Below are 16,287 nucleotides of genomic sequence, written 5' to 3' on the forward strand. Positions count from 1 at the left end.
AATCCACTGTACATATTACCAGTAAAGCTTCTGGTCAACAGCAGGCTATTAGCAATTAAGCCAAGTTATACATGGATTTTTGACGGATGCCTTGGTGGCTCAGTTGGTTAAGCGTCTGCCTTCGGCTCAGGTCATGATCTCAGGGTCCTGGCACCGAGTCCCATGTTGGGCTCCTTGCTCAGCAGGGACCCTGCTTCTCCCTCTGCCTGCGTCTCCCCCTACTTATGCTCTCTCTGACAAATAAATAAATAAAATCTTTAAAAAAAAAAGTATTATGTGGATTTTGAACTGTGCAGGGGGTCAGCGCCTCTGACCCTTGTGTTGTTCACGAGTCAACTGTAGAGTGCTTTCTTGAGTTCTGTGATTTGTGCTAGTGAGCTAATAGACCTGAAGGAGTGCTGAGAGGCCCTGACCTTGTAGCTATTCCAGCAGAAGGCCACTTGGCCCGGGGCTACTGAGCTCGTGGCTTGAGTCTGCAGGGAGGGTAGGCCCCCCGGGGGCTGTGCTGTAACTTGCGTCATCATGCTAACCCCTGGGGGTCAGTGCTGGAATTACACTGCAGGGACTTTCTCATTTTTACACAGCTGACCCACAGACAGGAGGACTTGGGCTAATTTTACAGAATCCAGGGGCTCAGCACAGTCTCTAAATGGTTCATCTCATTTTCCACACCCAAATCATGAGGGTAATCTAAGTGGTTTTTCACACAGAATATTAATATGTCATGATTTGAATCTCTTACATTGATGAAAATAGTTGACTCAGTTAAGCAGCGATTGCCAAGAGCAGAGCCCACCGCAGCTGTACTGTGGTGACCTGCAAAGCGTCAACGCCGCGGTCATGCAGCAGTTTCCAGCTCCGCTCACATTCACGTTTTCTCTGAGCATCCACAGACCCTAGCCCATTTTAGAATTATCCTCCTTTTCACGTCTTGCCTTCCCAAAATGCTTTGTGAAGAAGAGATTGGAGGGTTTCTGGGGAGAGCCACACTGGCTCCAATGTGTGTGCGCAGTGGTAAAAGTAAGCCGAACACAAGCCCACCTGTGTAGTAGGCCTGCGAGATCTCCTTCATCTGCCTGCTCGTTCTGGTGGTTAAGATTTCAATCAGTGCATGTTCACTTGTTCCAGTGCCCTGGAAAGGAAAAGGAAACCTGTTTTTAGAATACTTAAAAAGCTTAATGTCATGCATTTCAGGCTTAATATCTTGTTTTGCACAGATGAAGTTTTTGTAAATCAGCATAAGGTTGTACATTGCTCTAAAGCAGTTTTCTCGTTTTTTCATGTATTTTAGTTTGAAAATAACACAAATCATCTAAACTGACATCAAAATGTTCAAGAAAACTTCCCACTCTGGTGTAAAAATCAATTGAATAATTGTAGGAAGAAATACTGTCAAGGGAAAAGCCCACGTCACTCAAGATCAGAAGTGAGCATTTGAACATCCCGTTATGTTTAGAAAAGGCTCTGCGGTTCTCTTGAACAAGTTCACCTTCTGCCAATGCTCCAGGTCAGCAGGTATCATCTTATACAGGGAGATTTTTAAAGCCTAATAATGTATGTCAAGGGCCTAGTTGATTTGGTGACTAGTTACCCTGAGCCTTGGTTTATACTGAGGTCACAGAATCACGCTGTGACTCCAAGAAAAGCCTTTTACATTAGGACTTGATCAAATAAGGTCAATGTAGCTTATGAACTGAGGCTGAATTCTGTCCCTCTGTGGCAGGGGTTCCTCGTTGCCCTCACATCTCTCCTTTTTAATTAATTATCTAATTAATTAACTTAAAAAACAGACTATTTTTTAGATCAGTGGTAGGTTCACAGTGAAATTGAACAGACCGCATCTCTTTTACCAACCTTGTCTTAGTAACAGAACCCTCAATTTTTAATTTAGCACACAGATACCCAAATAGATACTATATTACTCAGCTCCCCTTAGAACTAGGTTTACTCATATAACTAAATTAAGATCCATGGAATATATGTAAAGTACCATGTACAATCTCTGAGAGGCCTTAAAGAGAGGAAATGAACCCTTCTTTGTCTCTTTCTTTTTGTCTGACTGGGATAAAGATAAAATGTCTGCATCCTGAGTTCCCATCTTTAGCCAACAAGTGGAATCTACAAGTTGAAGACGGTTAAGACCTCAAGACCAAAGGAACCAGAGTCTCTGATAACAGTTGTGCCATGACACGCAGCTCTGGACTGCCTACTTTGGATTTCTTTTGCATAAAAGAGAAATTTTTCTAATCCTTGTTGGTGAATCTAATCCTTATTATTCCACCTGCTAAACTGTCTCCCATGTGGCAGCCACAGAAATGCACTGCTCACATTTCATTTTAAGAGAATCTGCTGCAAATAATGTCGCTGGTTGATAGCCTCTAACTGCTGGAGCTTTGGATCTGCCACACAGGTCGCAAAGAGGTCACACTCCCTCCAAGCTGCTCTTAGCAAGTGACTGAACAGGGAAGGGGTACCGGAGCTGGGCCACTTCTGCCAAATGTAGGACTTCTGCAAAGGGCAGTCTTTGCCCAGGAGCTCCCCACTGGCCTGCCACAGCTTTCTCAGAGCTGCACTGTAGACGGAAGCTCTTCCTATCCGAAACTACTTCCTTCCCACTCTCCCCTCACATGTGACAGACCCGTATTGTCATCTGAAGCTTCACCCAACCTACCCTGCTCTGTCTCCTCTTTATCCTTCATAAGATTTCCCCCAGGAAATCTCTTGTGTGTCTCATTCCATCTTGCCATCTGCTTCCTGGGTGCCCATACTTCTTCCACGGAAGAGAAAGTCTCTCCCATCTCTGATGAGGTGGAATACAGCTGATGCCTCAGACCTAGACTCCTTCCGCTCCTTCCTGTCAACACATGTGTTGAGTACCTACTTCCTTTCAGATTTTCCTCTTGGAACAGAAGATATAGACCAAGCCTGGTGAGGTTCCCTGCTATGATGATTTGCCTTTTAATTGAATGGACAAACAAATAATAAACAAACAAACAAAAAAAACCCCACACCAAGATAACTTTAGATGGTAATAGGTGTGATTAAGAAAATAAAACTGAGTGAATTGACAGAAAATATATGGAGGGAAAACATTCCAGATGGAAAAAAACATCATGTATCAAGACCTCAAGGTAGGAATAAGCTTAGAATGTTCAAGCAGCAGAGAGAAGGCCAGTGAGGCTATAGCACTGAATCGGGGGGAGAGGGAGGAGAGGGCGTGGTGGGCAGTTTTATGGAACTTTATCAACTTGGCCAGGCTACAGTCCTCAGTTACTCAATCAAACACAAATCTAGGAGTTGCTGTGAAGGTACTTTGTAGATATAACTAAAGTCCATTAGTGAGTGTCTTCAAGCAAGGGACATGATCTTAGATATTTTGGGCTGGCCCAATTTAGTCAGCTGAAAGGCCTACAGAGCAGAGCTGAGGCTTCTCTGAGGAAGAAGACATTCTTCTGTGGGCAGCAGTTTCAGCTTCACTGTGGAGTTCCAGCCTGCCCTTCCTAACAGTCTGCCCTGCAGATTTTGGATTTGCCTAGTCAGATCCATACTTATGTAACCGATTCCTTGCAATACATCTCACAATGTGTATCTCCCACCTACTGCTTCTGCTGACTGATACAGATAGAATTTTAAAAAGTCACAGAGATAGACGGGAGCCAGACTGTGGTGGGTGATAAAGGTCATGGTAAGAAGCTTGGATTTTAAGTATTCAAAGCCACTGGAGATTTATCCAGGTGAATAGTGTAATTCTAAAAATAACTTGATAAACATAATTTTGGCTATTCTGTGGTGAATGGATTCCAGGTGGGCAAAAATAGAGGCAAGGGACGAATTAGGAAGGTACTGATATGGTCCAGTCAAGAGATGGTGGTGATGGAACTGGAATGGTAGCAATGGATTTTGAGAGACATGCACACGTTTCTGACAGACAGACTTGCAGACAGATTTGGGAATAGAGCAAATAGATTTGCAGACAGATTTGGGGAGCTTTGAAGAGTGAGGGAAAGCAAGGGATCAAAGATAATCTGAGGCTTCTGACCTAAGCAATGGGGTTGATGATGGCACCATTTACTCTCAATGAAGACAAGTGGAGACTCTGACTCTTTGGGTCAAAAAACAAGGAAATGAAATTAGGATATGACGATATCCTTTCATCCCAGGAACATGTGGGCTCAAGGTTCCACAACTGTTCCCCATTTCAGGACTGTTCTACCACTTAGATAGCACAGCATCAAAATGACATCCAAATCTATCCTATTTACATGCATCTCTCAAGTGTGCACTGGAAGCAAGTCATTATTCTTGATGACATAGTCAAATCTTGGGCAGAAATGGCTCCTATTGGGCTCATACCCTCATGGATTTCTTCAGCTGTTTTGCATCAAACACAGCCGGGGGAGTCACAAGGGCCACCATGAGTTGCTTGAAGTGGCCAGAGAGATCACCCTTCAAGTCATCTTTCAGTTCCTAAAATAAAAAACCCCAAAGAAGAAAGCATGAAATACTTTTCCTTTCTCTTTCTCTAAAGTCACGTCCTGAAAGATAAACAAATGTATCAATTCAGACAAAAACATGCCAATAATTCACAGGGAATAAACAGAAATGGTGAACTATTTCTAAGGATATCACTCTGCATTTTGTGATTGCTTCCAAAATGTTCTGTTTTAAAGGTTTTCTGAAGGAAAGCCAATGGAGGGGGTTACATTAGTGCCACAGGCAGGAACTGTGTATCAAAATGCCTCTCCTAGGCCCCAGATGCTCTCAATATTTGGGTTGGGGTGGGGGAAGAAGAAAAGGAAGGGGAGCCCTATAATTCACACCTAGCTTCATGAGCAGGTGCTTCTCAGTGACTGCCAAAGAGCCCTGGAGAGAAAAGGGAAGGGGAGGACAGGGGTGGTTACCCACCTCTGCTAAGAGTGGGCAACCATGAGGCATCAAAGCAGTTTTCCGGCAACAACAGCAGGGAAAGCCTTCAATGGAATGGGGCCGGCATTACTTATTAGTGTCCTTTGGCACTGTTTTCACACATTACGTACGTACGGTCCATCTCCTCTGCTTTTTTTTTTTTTTAAAGATTTATTTATTTATTTATTTATTTATTTATTTATTTATTAGACAGAGAGAGACAGGCAGTGAGAGAGGGAATACAAGCAGAGGCAGTGGGAGAAGAAGAGGCAGGCTCCTAGTGGAGGAGCCTGATGTGGGGCTTGATCCCGGAACGCAGGGATCATGCCCCGATCCGAAGGCAGACACTTAACGACTGTGCCCCCCAGGCGCCCCCCCATCTCCTCTGCTAGAAGGCAGGTCATATGGTTTTTATTTCCAATATTTAAAGGAGGGTTAGTGAATTATTATTTTTCTTGCTCTTGATTATTTTCAGCTCTGAGACAGAGGCTGGCAACCTCCCAGACCACTCTGACAATGTGGACACAAAACAACATCTACCATGCCGGGGGTCCCGGTGCGGCAGCAGACAAAACAAAGGGGGTGGAGCCAAGTGTCACTCGTTCTGCTTTAATCGCCACAGGGTGTTTCCTCTCTAAATGCTAAACTCTACTACTATCCGTCCTCAACTCAGGACTTTCCAACGGAATCTCACTTCACATGTTCTCAATCCATCCCACTGTAAGAAACGGTGTCCCCCTTCACTTCATCCTTTCTCCATATTCCGGAAATCCTGAAAGGCCAATGGATCATTTGTGTTCCCTGTACATGAGCATTCTGCCTCGTCAAGAAGCTTGACAATTAATTAACATTGACAGGTGTTTCCTGGGCACCTGCTCTGTGTTAGGCATTTAAAGGTGAGCTAGACACAATCCTTACTCCTAGAAGATTATGCCCTAATAGGAAAACCAGAAATATTCAAAGATAAAATTTCAATATAATATGTTAAGTATCTGATAAAGTGTGAAGGTTAAATATTAAGAAGGGTGTTTCTTAACGGGGTCTGGGGAGGTGATGCCTGAGCTGCCTTTGAATGGTCTCTACACCCTCTCAGTTCTCACCTGGTCTCAGCAGCCTGACTGCTCTCTGTTACCACTCTTTCCCCTCCACAGTTTGTGAGCCGAAGAAGCTAAAATAATCTTTTAAAAATATAAATTAGTTTTATAGTATTCCCCTGCTTACATACTTCCAATGATTCTCTGTTGTTCTTAGAGTAAAACCTAAACTCTGTACCAAGACCCCGAGGCCCAGCATATTCTAATCCTCTCTCCAGCCTCATCTCTTCCCTCTGTTCCCCTTCTTCTCCACACTCCTGCCATATTGGAAGTCTTTCTGTTTCTTAAGTAGTCCTGGCTTATTTTTCCTCATAGCTTTTGCATGTGCTGTGTCTTCTGTCTGAAAGCTCTTCCCCAGATCAAGTAAGGCAGAATTTTTGGCGCCGTTTAGTTTTAGTTGAGAATAAGGGAACCCCCCTCACTGATATGTCTTCACCGCCCTATTTCAAGGAGCCATTCAGCAGGCACTCTCTGCCGTATCAACCCATTTTAATTCTTTCATAACACTTACCAATAACTGCATTTATTTTATTTACTTTTTATCTTCCTAATAAAATGGTAGCTGCATGAGAAAAAGAAGGATCTACCTTTTAGACCAGCGAATCTCGAATGTCTAGGAAATCTCCTGACATGGAGTAAAACCCCAGTCCTGACACAGAGTAGTTTACTACTGAAAAAATACACCGTGTGGAAAAATCACAAAATGTTCTTGTAGAGTTCTTGTATAGTTCCTGCTACTTAGCAAGTTTTCATTTGCTGGGTGAACTAAATCTACAATTACAAAGATATTTTAAAGTTGGAAGAGAAATTAAAGATGATCTAAGACAGGACCTATCAGAGAATTGGTCGGATAATTCTTTGTTGTGTGGGCCGTCTTGTGGCAGGATCTTTAGCAGTATCCCTGACCTCCACCTAACAGATTCCAGAAACATCCCTCCGTCTCCCTACAGGCGTGATGATCAAAATGTCTCAAGACATTGCCAGATATCCTTTGGGGAGCAGCCTCATTCCGGTCTCAGGCAACCCTCCTTGTCCAACAGGTGAAAAAATTGAGGCCCCAAAAGATCAAATAACACGGGCAAGGCCATCAGCTTGTTAAGGGAAAATCAGGACTCATATGCCAGGCTGCTGACTGGATACACAGGGTACTTTCTGTTACGCTCGGCCTGAAACAAAAGACCTGTGGGCATAATCTCGTGGGGCATCCCTGATCCATAGTGATAAGCTCTTACTGGCTGTTCTGTTCATCGAGTTGTACCTTTCCATAAGCTGCTTGATATTCCTGAACAATCCGCTGACGCTGTGCATTCGTCCTTTCAGTCAGAATGCTGATGAGCGTCTTTTCGTCGGTTCCTAAATGAAACGAAAATAATTTTACTCACCATCAACCCAAAGATGCTTAATATCTGTCGTGAACAAAATAAAAAAATGATTAATGGTTTGAAACAAATGCAGAGAGGAAGGCATTTTGATTTTTCATTTCCAGGTTCTTATCAGGTTGGAAGCTTTATTTCTTTGCCAGGCTTTTGGAAGAGAAAATTAACTTTGGAGAGTTTGGGGGAGGGGGGGAAGAAAACGATCATTGTCCAAATATTCCTCTCTGTAAATCAGACAAAGGGAACAGTGCAAGGAAGATGCTGCTTTTGAACTGGGTTTTTACCCTTATGAGCTTCAGTTACTGTCTTACCACCTTTTACCTCTCTCTTATCTCCATACATATTATTTTTTTTTCTAGAAAAAAGGAACTGACATGTATTGAGAACCTGCCATATTCTAGGCCCCTTTTAGTCATTGTCATAGTTAATATTCACAGAAACTCTGGCCAGTGGGTATGATTAAGCTGTTCCAAAGATGAAAACACTAATATTTAGAACAGTTATCTCATCTGCCAAAGTCATGCAGCTTTTCAAAGGTGTAGCAAGAATGTGAACCCAAGTCTCTGCCTCCAAAACATTTATTTCCCTCTCTGATCCATATCTCTTTCAGGCATCCCAGACCCATATACTTAAGCACCTGCTGTAAGTAAAGGGCTGATGCTGGCCTGCTTGAAAATGCCCTCAAGGTCACAATATTCTTGCTAATTATAGTTTGAGGCTAGCGTGGGAGGCTGTGTCTGCCTCCTTTGCAGTAAAGGACTCCCCCTGGGTTGGGGAGCTGTGAGTTGGCTTGTGTACCTTGGGCCTGCATGATTAGAATGGTACAAAAGATCAACTGGAACTCAAGGCTCAACTTCTCTGTGTTGGGGTTACCCCCACACACCTTGGCTACACATGCCAGTGGCCGTGGTACACAGGACGGGGCAAAACAAACTGTGTACTTGGTTAGCTGCGGGGCCTTCCAGTAAAAGGTACGGCCCCACTGTAAGTCTGGTCTTGTATTCTTCCATAGCATGAAGTCAACATAGAACTAGATCAAAGCCTAGCTGTGTCCCGTGAGTCCGATGATCAATCGGAACCATAAGGGCATCTGTGTTGGTGCACGACTAAGCCCCCCCCCCAAGTGCACCCATATCTCAAACTCAGATGCTCCAGGCACAATTCATTCTCTGTCCTCTCTAACTCGTCTCTCAGTCTGTGTTCCCTCATCAATGAAATCACTACGGATAGAGTCATCCAAGCAAAAATCCTGGCAGTCATCCTATACTCCTTTCTTTTCTTCTTTCTTCAGATGATGACATTGTAGCAATCAACTGCATCTCTGAATTTGTCCTCTCCTCTGCCCTTGTGCACACATCATATTTCACCCAGGAACTTCAATAGCCTCCTGATTTGGGCCCCGTACAATTCATAGCATACTTGATTGCCCCAGTAAATTCTTTAAAATGTGCCTGATCATGTCAATCCCTGGAGTGAAATCCTAACGGCTCTGTAACCTTCAGGATGAAGCTCAAGCCCCTGAGCTCGGACACCTGCTCATTAGGGTCTCTTTGTTTCGCACATGCTCGAGACCAGAAACTAAAACAAGCTGCCTGGTGGCTCGGAAACTGGATCTGACACATCCCTAATGCAAATACCGTTATGACACCTGGTTCTGGACTAAGAACACATCAGTAATGGTCCTCACAAGCCTCTCAAAGTAGGTCTACAACCCAAAATGCAAACATTTGTAAAGAAACATAATATTAAGAAAAAAAAGACAAGCAATAGAATATAAGACTATTATTTCTTTCAATTTGACGTTAACTTCATGAAACAGTCTACTCAAAGTGGACCATAAATAGGGAAGGCACAGAGATGAATGACGAAATAATTGTCATTAAAAAACAGAAAAAACACATAAGCCCAAACAGACAGAAATAAGATAATATTATACCGATATAAAAACCCGAAGAGTATATTTCATGGAACTAGACAAACCGACCCTAAAATTCAGAGGGGAGGGCAAAGGGCCAAGAAAAGCTCTTGCCTTACTAGACGCTAATTATAAAATTAGAATAGTAATTATGACAACGTGATAATGAGACAGGGATAGGCAAACAGACCAATAGAGCATAACAGAGAGCAGAAACATAGAGAAACTTAGAAGACAAAAGAGGCATTACTAATCAGTGTGCAAACGAGGTGCTCTTCAATAAATTGTGCTGGGACAATCAACCAGCCGCATGGGATAAAACAAAGTTAGACACCTTTAAATAACTTACATAAAAATTAATTCCAGGTAGACTGAAAATCCAAAAGTGAAAAATAAGATCATAAAACTCCGGGGAGAAGATACAGGAGAATATCTTATGAGCCCATAATAAAAAAGACACATAGGAAAAATACTGGTAAACTTGATTTCCCTGAAATTTAAACTTTCTAGGCAATATAAGTTACTACAACCAATTTAAAAAGAAAACCACAGACTGGGAGAAGACATTTTCATGGATTGTAATTTAAAAAAAAAATTTATATCCAGAATTTGTAAAAAATAATCTTGTCAATCATGAAGAAGATAATCCAACTGAAAAATGGATAAAAGATAGGAAGATATAATTCATGTAAGAAGCAGGTGAACAAGAAAGGGAACTCAGCCCTATCAGGCACGGGGGACGGGGAGGAGAGAGGAAGCAAACACATGTACAGGATGAGATATAGTTCTAGACCCACTCAACTGGGAAAACAGTGGCCTTAGTAAGTATGGGGGAGAATATGGAGCAAGAGCAAGTCCCATGTGCTGCTGGTAGGAATGCTAAATTGCGTAATCATTTCAGAAAGCGGTTTGGCAAAATTTCTAGTTAATTTGAAGATGAACATCTTCAGCCTTGAAATTCCATGCCTTATATTCTGAGAAATGGAAGCAAATGTGCACAAAAAGAGATAAACGGGAATATCCAATGCAACATTTTTATACTGTAATAGAAAAGAATTGTAGGCAATTTAAATGTTCCATTAATATCCCATCTTACAATACAATAATTCAATAGACTACTATGCAAGTAAAGTTCATGAACTAGAGCTAAACATATCAACATGGATAAACCTCAAAAAGAAAATGTTAAGGGATAAAAAGATGTTGCAGGAGAATGTACATACAATATATGGTATCATTCCAATTTATACTGTTTGAGACCATGCAAACTCTATATACATACACATATAGTTATGGATTTAAAAGTTTCATGGGAATAAACTCTACTCTAGGATGGTGTTTTGTCTCTCGGAAACGGGGCTGGGAGAGAGATTCCAGGAAGAATCAGCAGGAATGGTATCGTGATGATTTATTATGATGATCACTGATGGCAGCAGTGATGATGAGGTACTGTTTCATAGTAAGTAAATATGGCAAATATTAAGATTTAATAAAATTGGGTGCCCTATGCATTTTTTCCTCATTATGTCACAATATTTATTTATTTTTTTAGGGGGGTGGGGGAGGGGCAGAGGGAATGGGAGAGAGAGAATCTTAAGCAGGCTCCACACCCAGCGTGGAGCCTGACATAGGGCTCGATCTCATGATTCCAAGATCATGACCTGAACCGAAATCAAGAGTTGGATGCTGGGGCACCTGGGTGGCTCAGTTGTTAAGTGTCTGCCTTCAGCTCAGGGCGTGATCCCAGGGTTCTGGGATCGAGCCCCGCATCGGGCTCCCTCCTCTGCTGGGAGCCTGCTTCTTCCTCTCCCACTCCCCCTGCTTGTGTTCCCTCTCTCGCTGGCTGTCTCTCGCTCTATCAAATAATAAATGAAATCTTAAAAAAAGAAAAAGAAAAAGAAACAAAAAGAGTTGGATGCTTCACTGACTGAGCCACCCAGGAGCCCCACTACTTCACAATTTTTAAAAGACCCTTATAATTTCTTTAGTCAAGCAAGCCAACTTGGGCAAACTGAACCAATGCACTGTTTAAATTGTAACTTTCCTGATTTGCTTCAACGTGAAGAGAGCAATCGCGGAGCAGTACTCACCGATGCCCCTGATTGCCTTGCGAATCGCTTCAGCATCCACTGAAGGGCTGAAGCCCGGATAATCGTGCACTGTCCCTCGGTGTCCAACCTGGAAGGGAGTATCCGGAAGTGCCACTAGTTCAAAATGACCTCTTTGTTCGCATTACATGCATTCGTGCATGCACGCTGGAAGCATAACAAACCCATAATTGGCAACACCTTCCTTCCCCTTAAGGAGTGGTTCTCCTGTCCCCAGACATGCAAGCAGTATGACATTTGCCACATACACAAAAAGGCCTCTCCTTTCTTCCCTTTTGTGTAAGAGATTAGACATACAAAACAGTTATTTTCTAGATCAATAAACTGTGCTAACCCCAGTGACTCTGAAGAACATTTGCTTTTATTTTATTTTATTTTATTTTATTTTATTTTATTTTATTTTATAGATTTCATTTGAGACAGAGAGAGCGAGCATAAGCAGGGGCAACGGCAGACAGAGGGAGAAGCAGGCTCCCCACTGAGCAAAGAGACCAATGCATGGCTCAATCGCAGGACCCTGGAATCATGACCTGAACTGAAGGCAGAAGCTTAACCATCTGAGCCACCCAGGTGCCCCCAGAATATTTGCTTTAAAGTGGCCTCTGCACAAAAGCAAGGAGACAGTGAGAATTTTCTGTATCCTCTTTGTTTTCAAGTGATAACTCAAAGCTCTTCACTGCATCTCACACAGAAGGAACTGTGGTTTATGGACTTCCAGATGCCTTAATTAATGCTGACCACTGTCCTTGGGGAACCCTACATCAAAGGTCCCACAAATGAAACCCCATTAGGACTGCCTCTTCTTCACCTTGTTTAACAGATGTGCAGTTGCGGTTGATAAAAGCCCTTCTGAAAGCTCCACAGACATAGATCTTCAGGGGCAGCGTGGAAATGAAAAATGCCACAATACTAATTTTAAACACACAAATTAGAAACATGTCAGTAAGCTGGGAAACAACATCTTATGGGAAGAAAAAAATATCTTAAAACTGCTTCAGAGACTACAGAACAGCCACAAAGTTGCTGAGACAAATGCAAACGAACATGTATTTATACAGCATTTCCTCACTCGGAAGAAAAACATGGCTTTACGGTAATGGTGTTTTCTTTCTAAATCGATTTTCCTATCCTGTTGCTGAATAACATGGGCTCTGTTGTCTTGGGCTAATATGGCTTCATTTAGGCTCTCCTGAAGTGCTTAATATTTTCACGACAGGACATTATCTTGTCACATTAAGGTGAATGGAAAATTAATGTTCTGACACAGTGAAAAACGATAGGCTGCTGACTCAATAGATTAGGTTGCACAATTTGCTTCAATACAACCAAACATTGTTTAATCTTAAAGCCTCCAAAAGAAAGAGTTTTCATTCTACCAGAGTGACTGTAACAGGTTGGAAACTAGAGGGGAATGTGTCTGATCTAAAAGACACGTGTAAGAAATCAGTCACCTCCACAAAATCTTTGGAGAATTCTCTTTCTCTGAGGCTTACTAAGTATTTTATGGATTCCCAGAGTCAACTGGCTTCATTTCAGTTCTATCCATCTAGGAACTTTTATACTGATCTTATCTGTCCACCTTATGTGTCTGGCATTTATTTTTGATTTATTTTTTATTTTTTTAAAGATTTTATTTATTTATTTGACAGAGAGAGAGACAGCCAGTGAGAGAGGGAACACAAGCAGGGGGAGTGGGAGAGGGAGAAGCAGGCTCCCAGCAGAGCAGGGAGCCCAATGCGGGGCTCGATCCCAGGACCCTGGGATCATGACCTGAGCCAAAGGCAGATGCTTCATGACTGAGCCACCCAGGTGCCCCTGTGTCTGGCATTTTAGAACAACCCCAATATTAGAGCGCTTGAGTGCTTCACACCCAGCACGGTGCGAGACACTTCACATATGTTAACAGAACCTGCGTAACAGCCCTGAGGAGCCAGAGTGACCCATTTCCCATCTAAGACACCAAGGTTTAAGAAGATTGGAGAATTTGCTCAAGCCCACAGAAGCAAGGTAGGCAGCGGAATCTGAATTTGGATACAGTCATGACCATGTCAGCCCACTCTTACTCCTTCTTGAAGTGTAGGGTCTGTACCCAGGCTAATTCTTTGAAATGCATATGCCCAGGTCCTGCATTAAACATATCGAACATATGCTTCAGAAATCAGGTAAATTCTACATGCTGAAGACGTTCCCTGGTGATTTTGTGCCACACAGGTATTTACATGGTTGCTTCTGAATCCAAGAAAACTAAATTGCAGTCAGATTCCGTTGAAAAGGGTTTCCATTCTAGCCGTGAACTTTTCACGGCCCACTTCTACCTACACATCAAAATATGCTGAAATTCCAATGCACACAATTAGAGAAGGTTGAAATTCCCAGTCCGTTATGTAATTTGCCACCTAGTAAGAATTAAATGGGGAGGAACTGCTTGTTTAATTAAAAGAAAAAAAGCCACACACACACACACACACAAGCTTGAAAAATGTCAGGGAAATTCTGAAGCGGAATCGTGGTGAAATTTTTCAGCTTGCTTCAGTTATTTAAATAAGCAGTATAATTCGGTGGATAGACTTGGTTACCTAGAACATTCAACAATATTTACATGACCTGTGGAAAATAATCTATTTCTATTAAGAAATTAATAGAATCTTTTAAACTAGCACATGCCAGGCAGTGAAGAAAGTGCTTTACAGACAACTTATTTCAGTCTTAAACGACCTTAACAAAGTAGGTTTTATTATTTCCATTAAAAAATGGAAGAAACTCGATTTCAGAGAAATTATTTGCTTAACATAACTCTGCTACTAAGGACAGCCCAAGAATATGAATCCACCTGCTTGTGTCTAAAATGCCCTATGCTCTCTCTCTACCACATCACATTGCTTCACAGGATTCCACGCTAGTGGCTCTGGAAGTGTAGACACTGGATCTGCCACAGCAGCATCACCTGGGAACTTGTTAGAGATGCAAATTCTCAGGTCCCACCCCAGTCTTACAGAGTCAACAGCTCTTGGGCTAAGACTCAGGAACTGTGTTTTAATAAGCCCCCTAGAGGATTCTAATGCATGCTCAAGTTTGAGAACCACTGCTCTATTTCATTCTCAGCTGCCCAGAAAACCAAAACAAAGTGAGTAAACAAGTCATAGGTTCTTTTATGGGAGGTGGAAGAAGAATTTGATGATGAGCTCATTGTTTCAGGAATGTTGGCATTTTTACAGACAAAACAATTTGCATGGCCAGCTTCATTGCAGGCTTCCTTCCTTCGCATTTAAACTACAAATCAATGGTTGACTTCGTCTGTTTGCACAAACCCTAACTCCCTAACAAAGTGTCACGCCAGTGTAGGACACAGATACTTAGCAAAGTTTTTAGTTTTCCAAAAAAAATCACATTTGATCAAATTTCCATCTGCATCCCTGAAACACTTTAAGTTGCTTTCCTTTTCTCAAACTTGACCTTCAGATGCCCCCAAAGGGACACTGATCATGAAGCCAGTTGGAAAATAAATTAAAGCAAGCAATGTCTAAGTAAAGGGGGGGGGGGAAGCTAACTGGAGCTCCTGACATTAATCATTGTTGCTACTTGTGACGCCTGGGTGGCTCAGTCAGTTGAGTGTCCGACTATTGGTCTCAGCTCAGGTCATGATCTCAGGGCAGGGTCCTGGGATCAAGCCCTACATCAGGCTCCCTGCTCAGCAGGGAGTCTGCTTGGGATTCTTTCCCCCTTCCTCTCCCTTCCCTTCTGCTGCTCTCCCTGCTCTAAATAAATAAATAAATATTTTTAAAAAATTTATTGCTACCTACTGTGTGCCAAGTCCACACTTCCTGCATTAGCTCATTCAATCCTCACGAAAAACTTGTAAGGCAGATGTAATACATCCTATTTACAGATAATGATAAAACTGATGCTTAAGCAACTTGCCCAAGTTCACACAGCCAGGAAGCGGTCAATGTCATCACCTCTGCTCCTGATCACTAAACTAGGCTGCATCTCGTTTGAACCATCTTCAGGTCAACAGAGCTTTCTCTGATCTTCTAAAACTCTCCTTGGGAGATCATCAGAGCACCTGATGCCTTGAAGCCCGTTGGAGTGGCCAAGTGGGGGTGTCATGAGCTGTCTGCTGCCACCTCCCCTCCCCCTGCCCGAGAGAGGCCGGCCTGTCCTTGACCCTGAAAGCCGGCTGTACCCATTTTTTCATGCAAAGTGTCCTGGGTTTGCAAGAAGTTAAACATTCATATTCAGAAGAATGAATGAAAGAGAAAAACACCAGGCGCCAATCCTGTTGACAAGAAACATATTTAAAGCCAAATGCTGCAGAGCCAGACTCTCTGCTGCCGTAGGTACACCGTGAGGGTGAAGTAAAGCCAAGTCCCTCATCACTTCATCAAGCCCTGTAGAGGCTACTTCCATAAATCCTGCTTTCAAATGAATGCCTCATAGAAACCTCCAGGACTCAGGAACTGTTGAAGAGCTGAGGAGAAATGATCACTCTCTGCTCAATGTCCAAACAGTCTGCTGGGTCGTGAAGGTTTATGAGAGAAGGAAAAATGGAGTAGACTAAAACAAATTAACAAACAAACAAAACAAAAAAACAATAAAGCAATCATAATTTGGAAGGTGTGAGGCTTCTCACTCAATTTTTCTAATAAAAGGTGGTTTTCCAAACCAAAGAAAGCTTATTGTAAAAGCCCCTGAGATAGAATAGGGTCAGGGGAGGCAAGTGTTAGGGGTTGAATTGTGTCCCTTCAAAAAGATAAGTGGCAGGCTGAGCCCACAATACTGTACACTGTGACCTTCTTTGGATATACGTTACTGAAATGTGCTTAGTTAAGCTGAGGTCATACTGGATGGAGTGGGCCCCTAATCCAACATGACAGGTGTCGTCAGAAGAC

At 42.5% G+C, this 16,287-nt stretch overlaps 1 protein-coding gene across 4 annotated transcripts in view; it reads right to left on the reverse strand.

Moving 5' to 3' along the window:
- The window catches only part of ANXA3 (annexin A3), a 47,696-nt gene that overhangs the window by 17,560 nt on the left and 13,849 nt on the right, over nucleotides 1–16,287 (reverse strand). For 3 of the 4 annotated variants that reach the window (XM_034671644.1, XM_019794637.2, XM_019794644.2), the window contains exons 3-6: nucleotides 11,381–11,468; nucleotides 7,258–7,352; nucleotides 4,354–4,467; nucleotides 1,042–1,132 (exon numbers count right to left, since the gene is read on the reverse strand). In XM_034671644.1, the coding sequence (XP_034527535.1) occupies nucleotides 1,042–1,132; nucleotides 4,354–4,467; nucleotides 7,258–7,352; nucleotides 11,381–11,468 (388 nt within the window). The remainder of the gene's footprint in view (nucleotides 1–1,041; nucleotides 1,133–4,353; nucleotides 4,468–7,257; nucleotides 7,353–11,380; nucleotides 11,469–16,287) is intronic. The other variant, XM_034671645.1, reaches the window with a different exon arrangement.

Source organism: Ailuropoda melanoleuca, chromosome 11 (assembly GCF_002007445.2).
Source record: "Ailuropoda melanoleuca isolate Jingjing chromosome 11, ASM200744v2, whole genome shotgun sequence".
Taxonomy (NCBI): domain Eukaryota; kingdom Metazoa; phylum Chordata; class Mammalia; order Carnivora; family Ursidae; genus Ailuropoda; species Ailuropoda melanoleuca.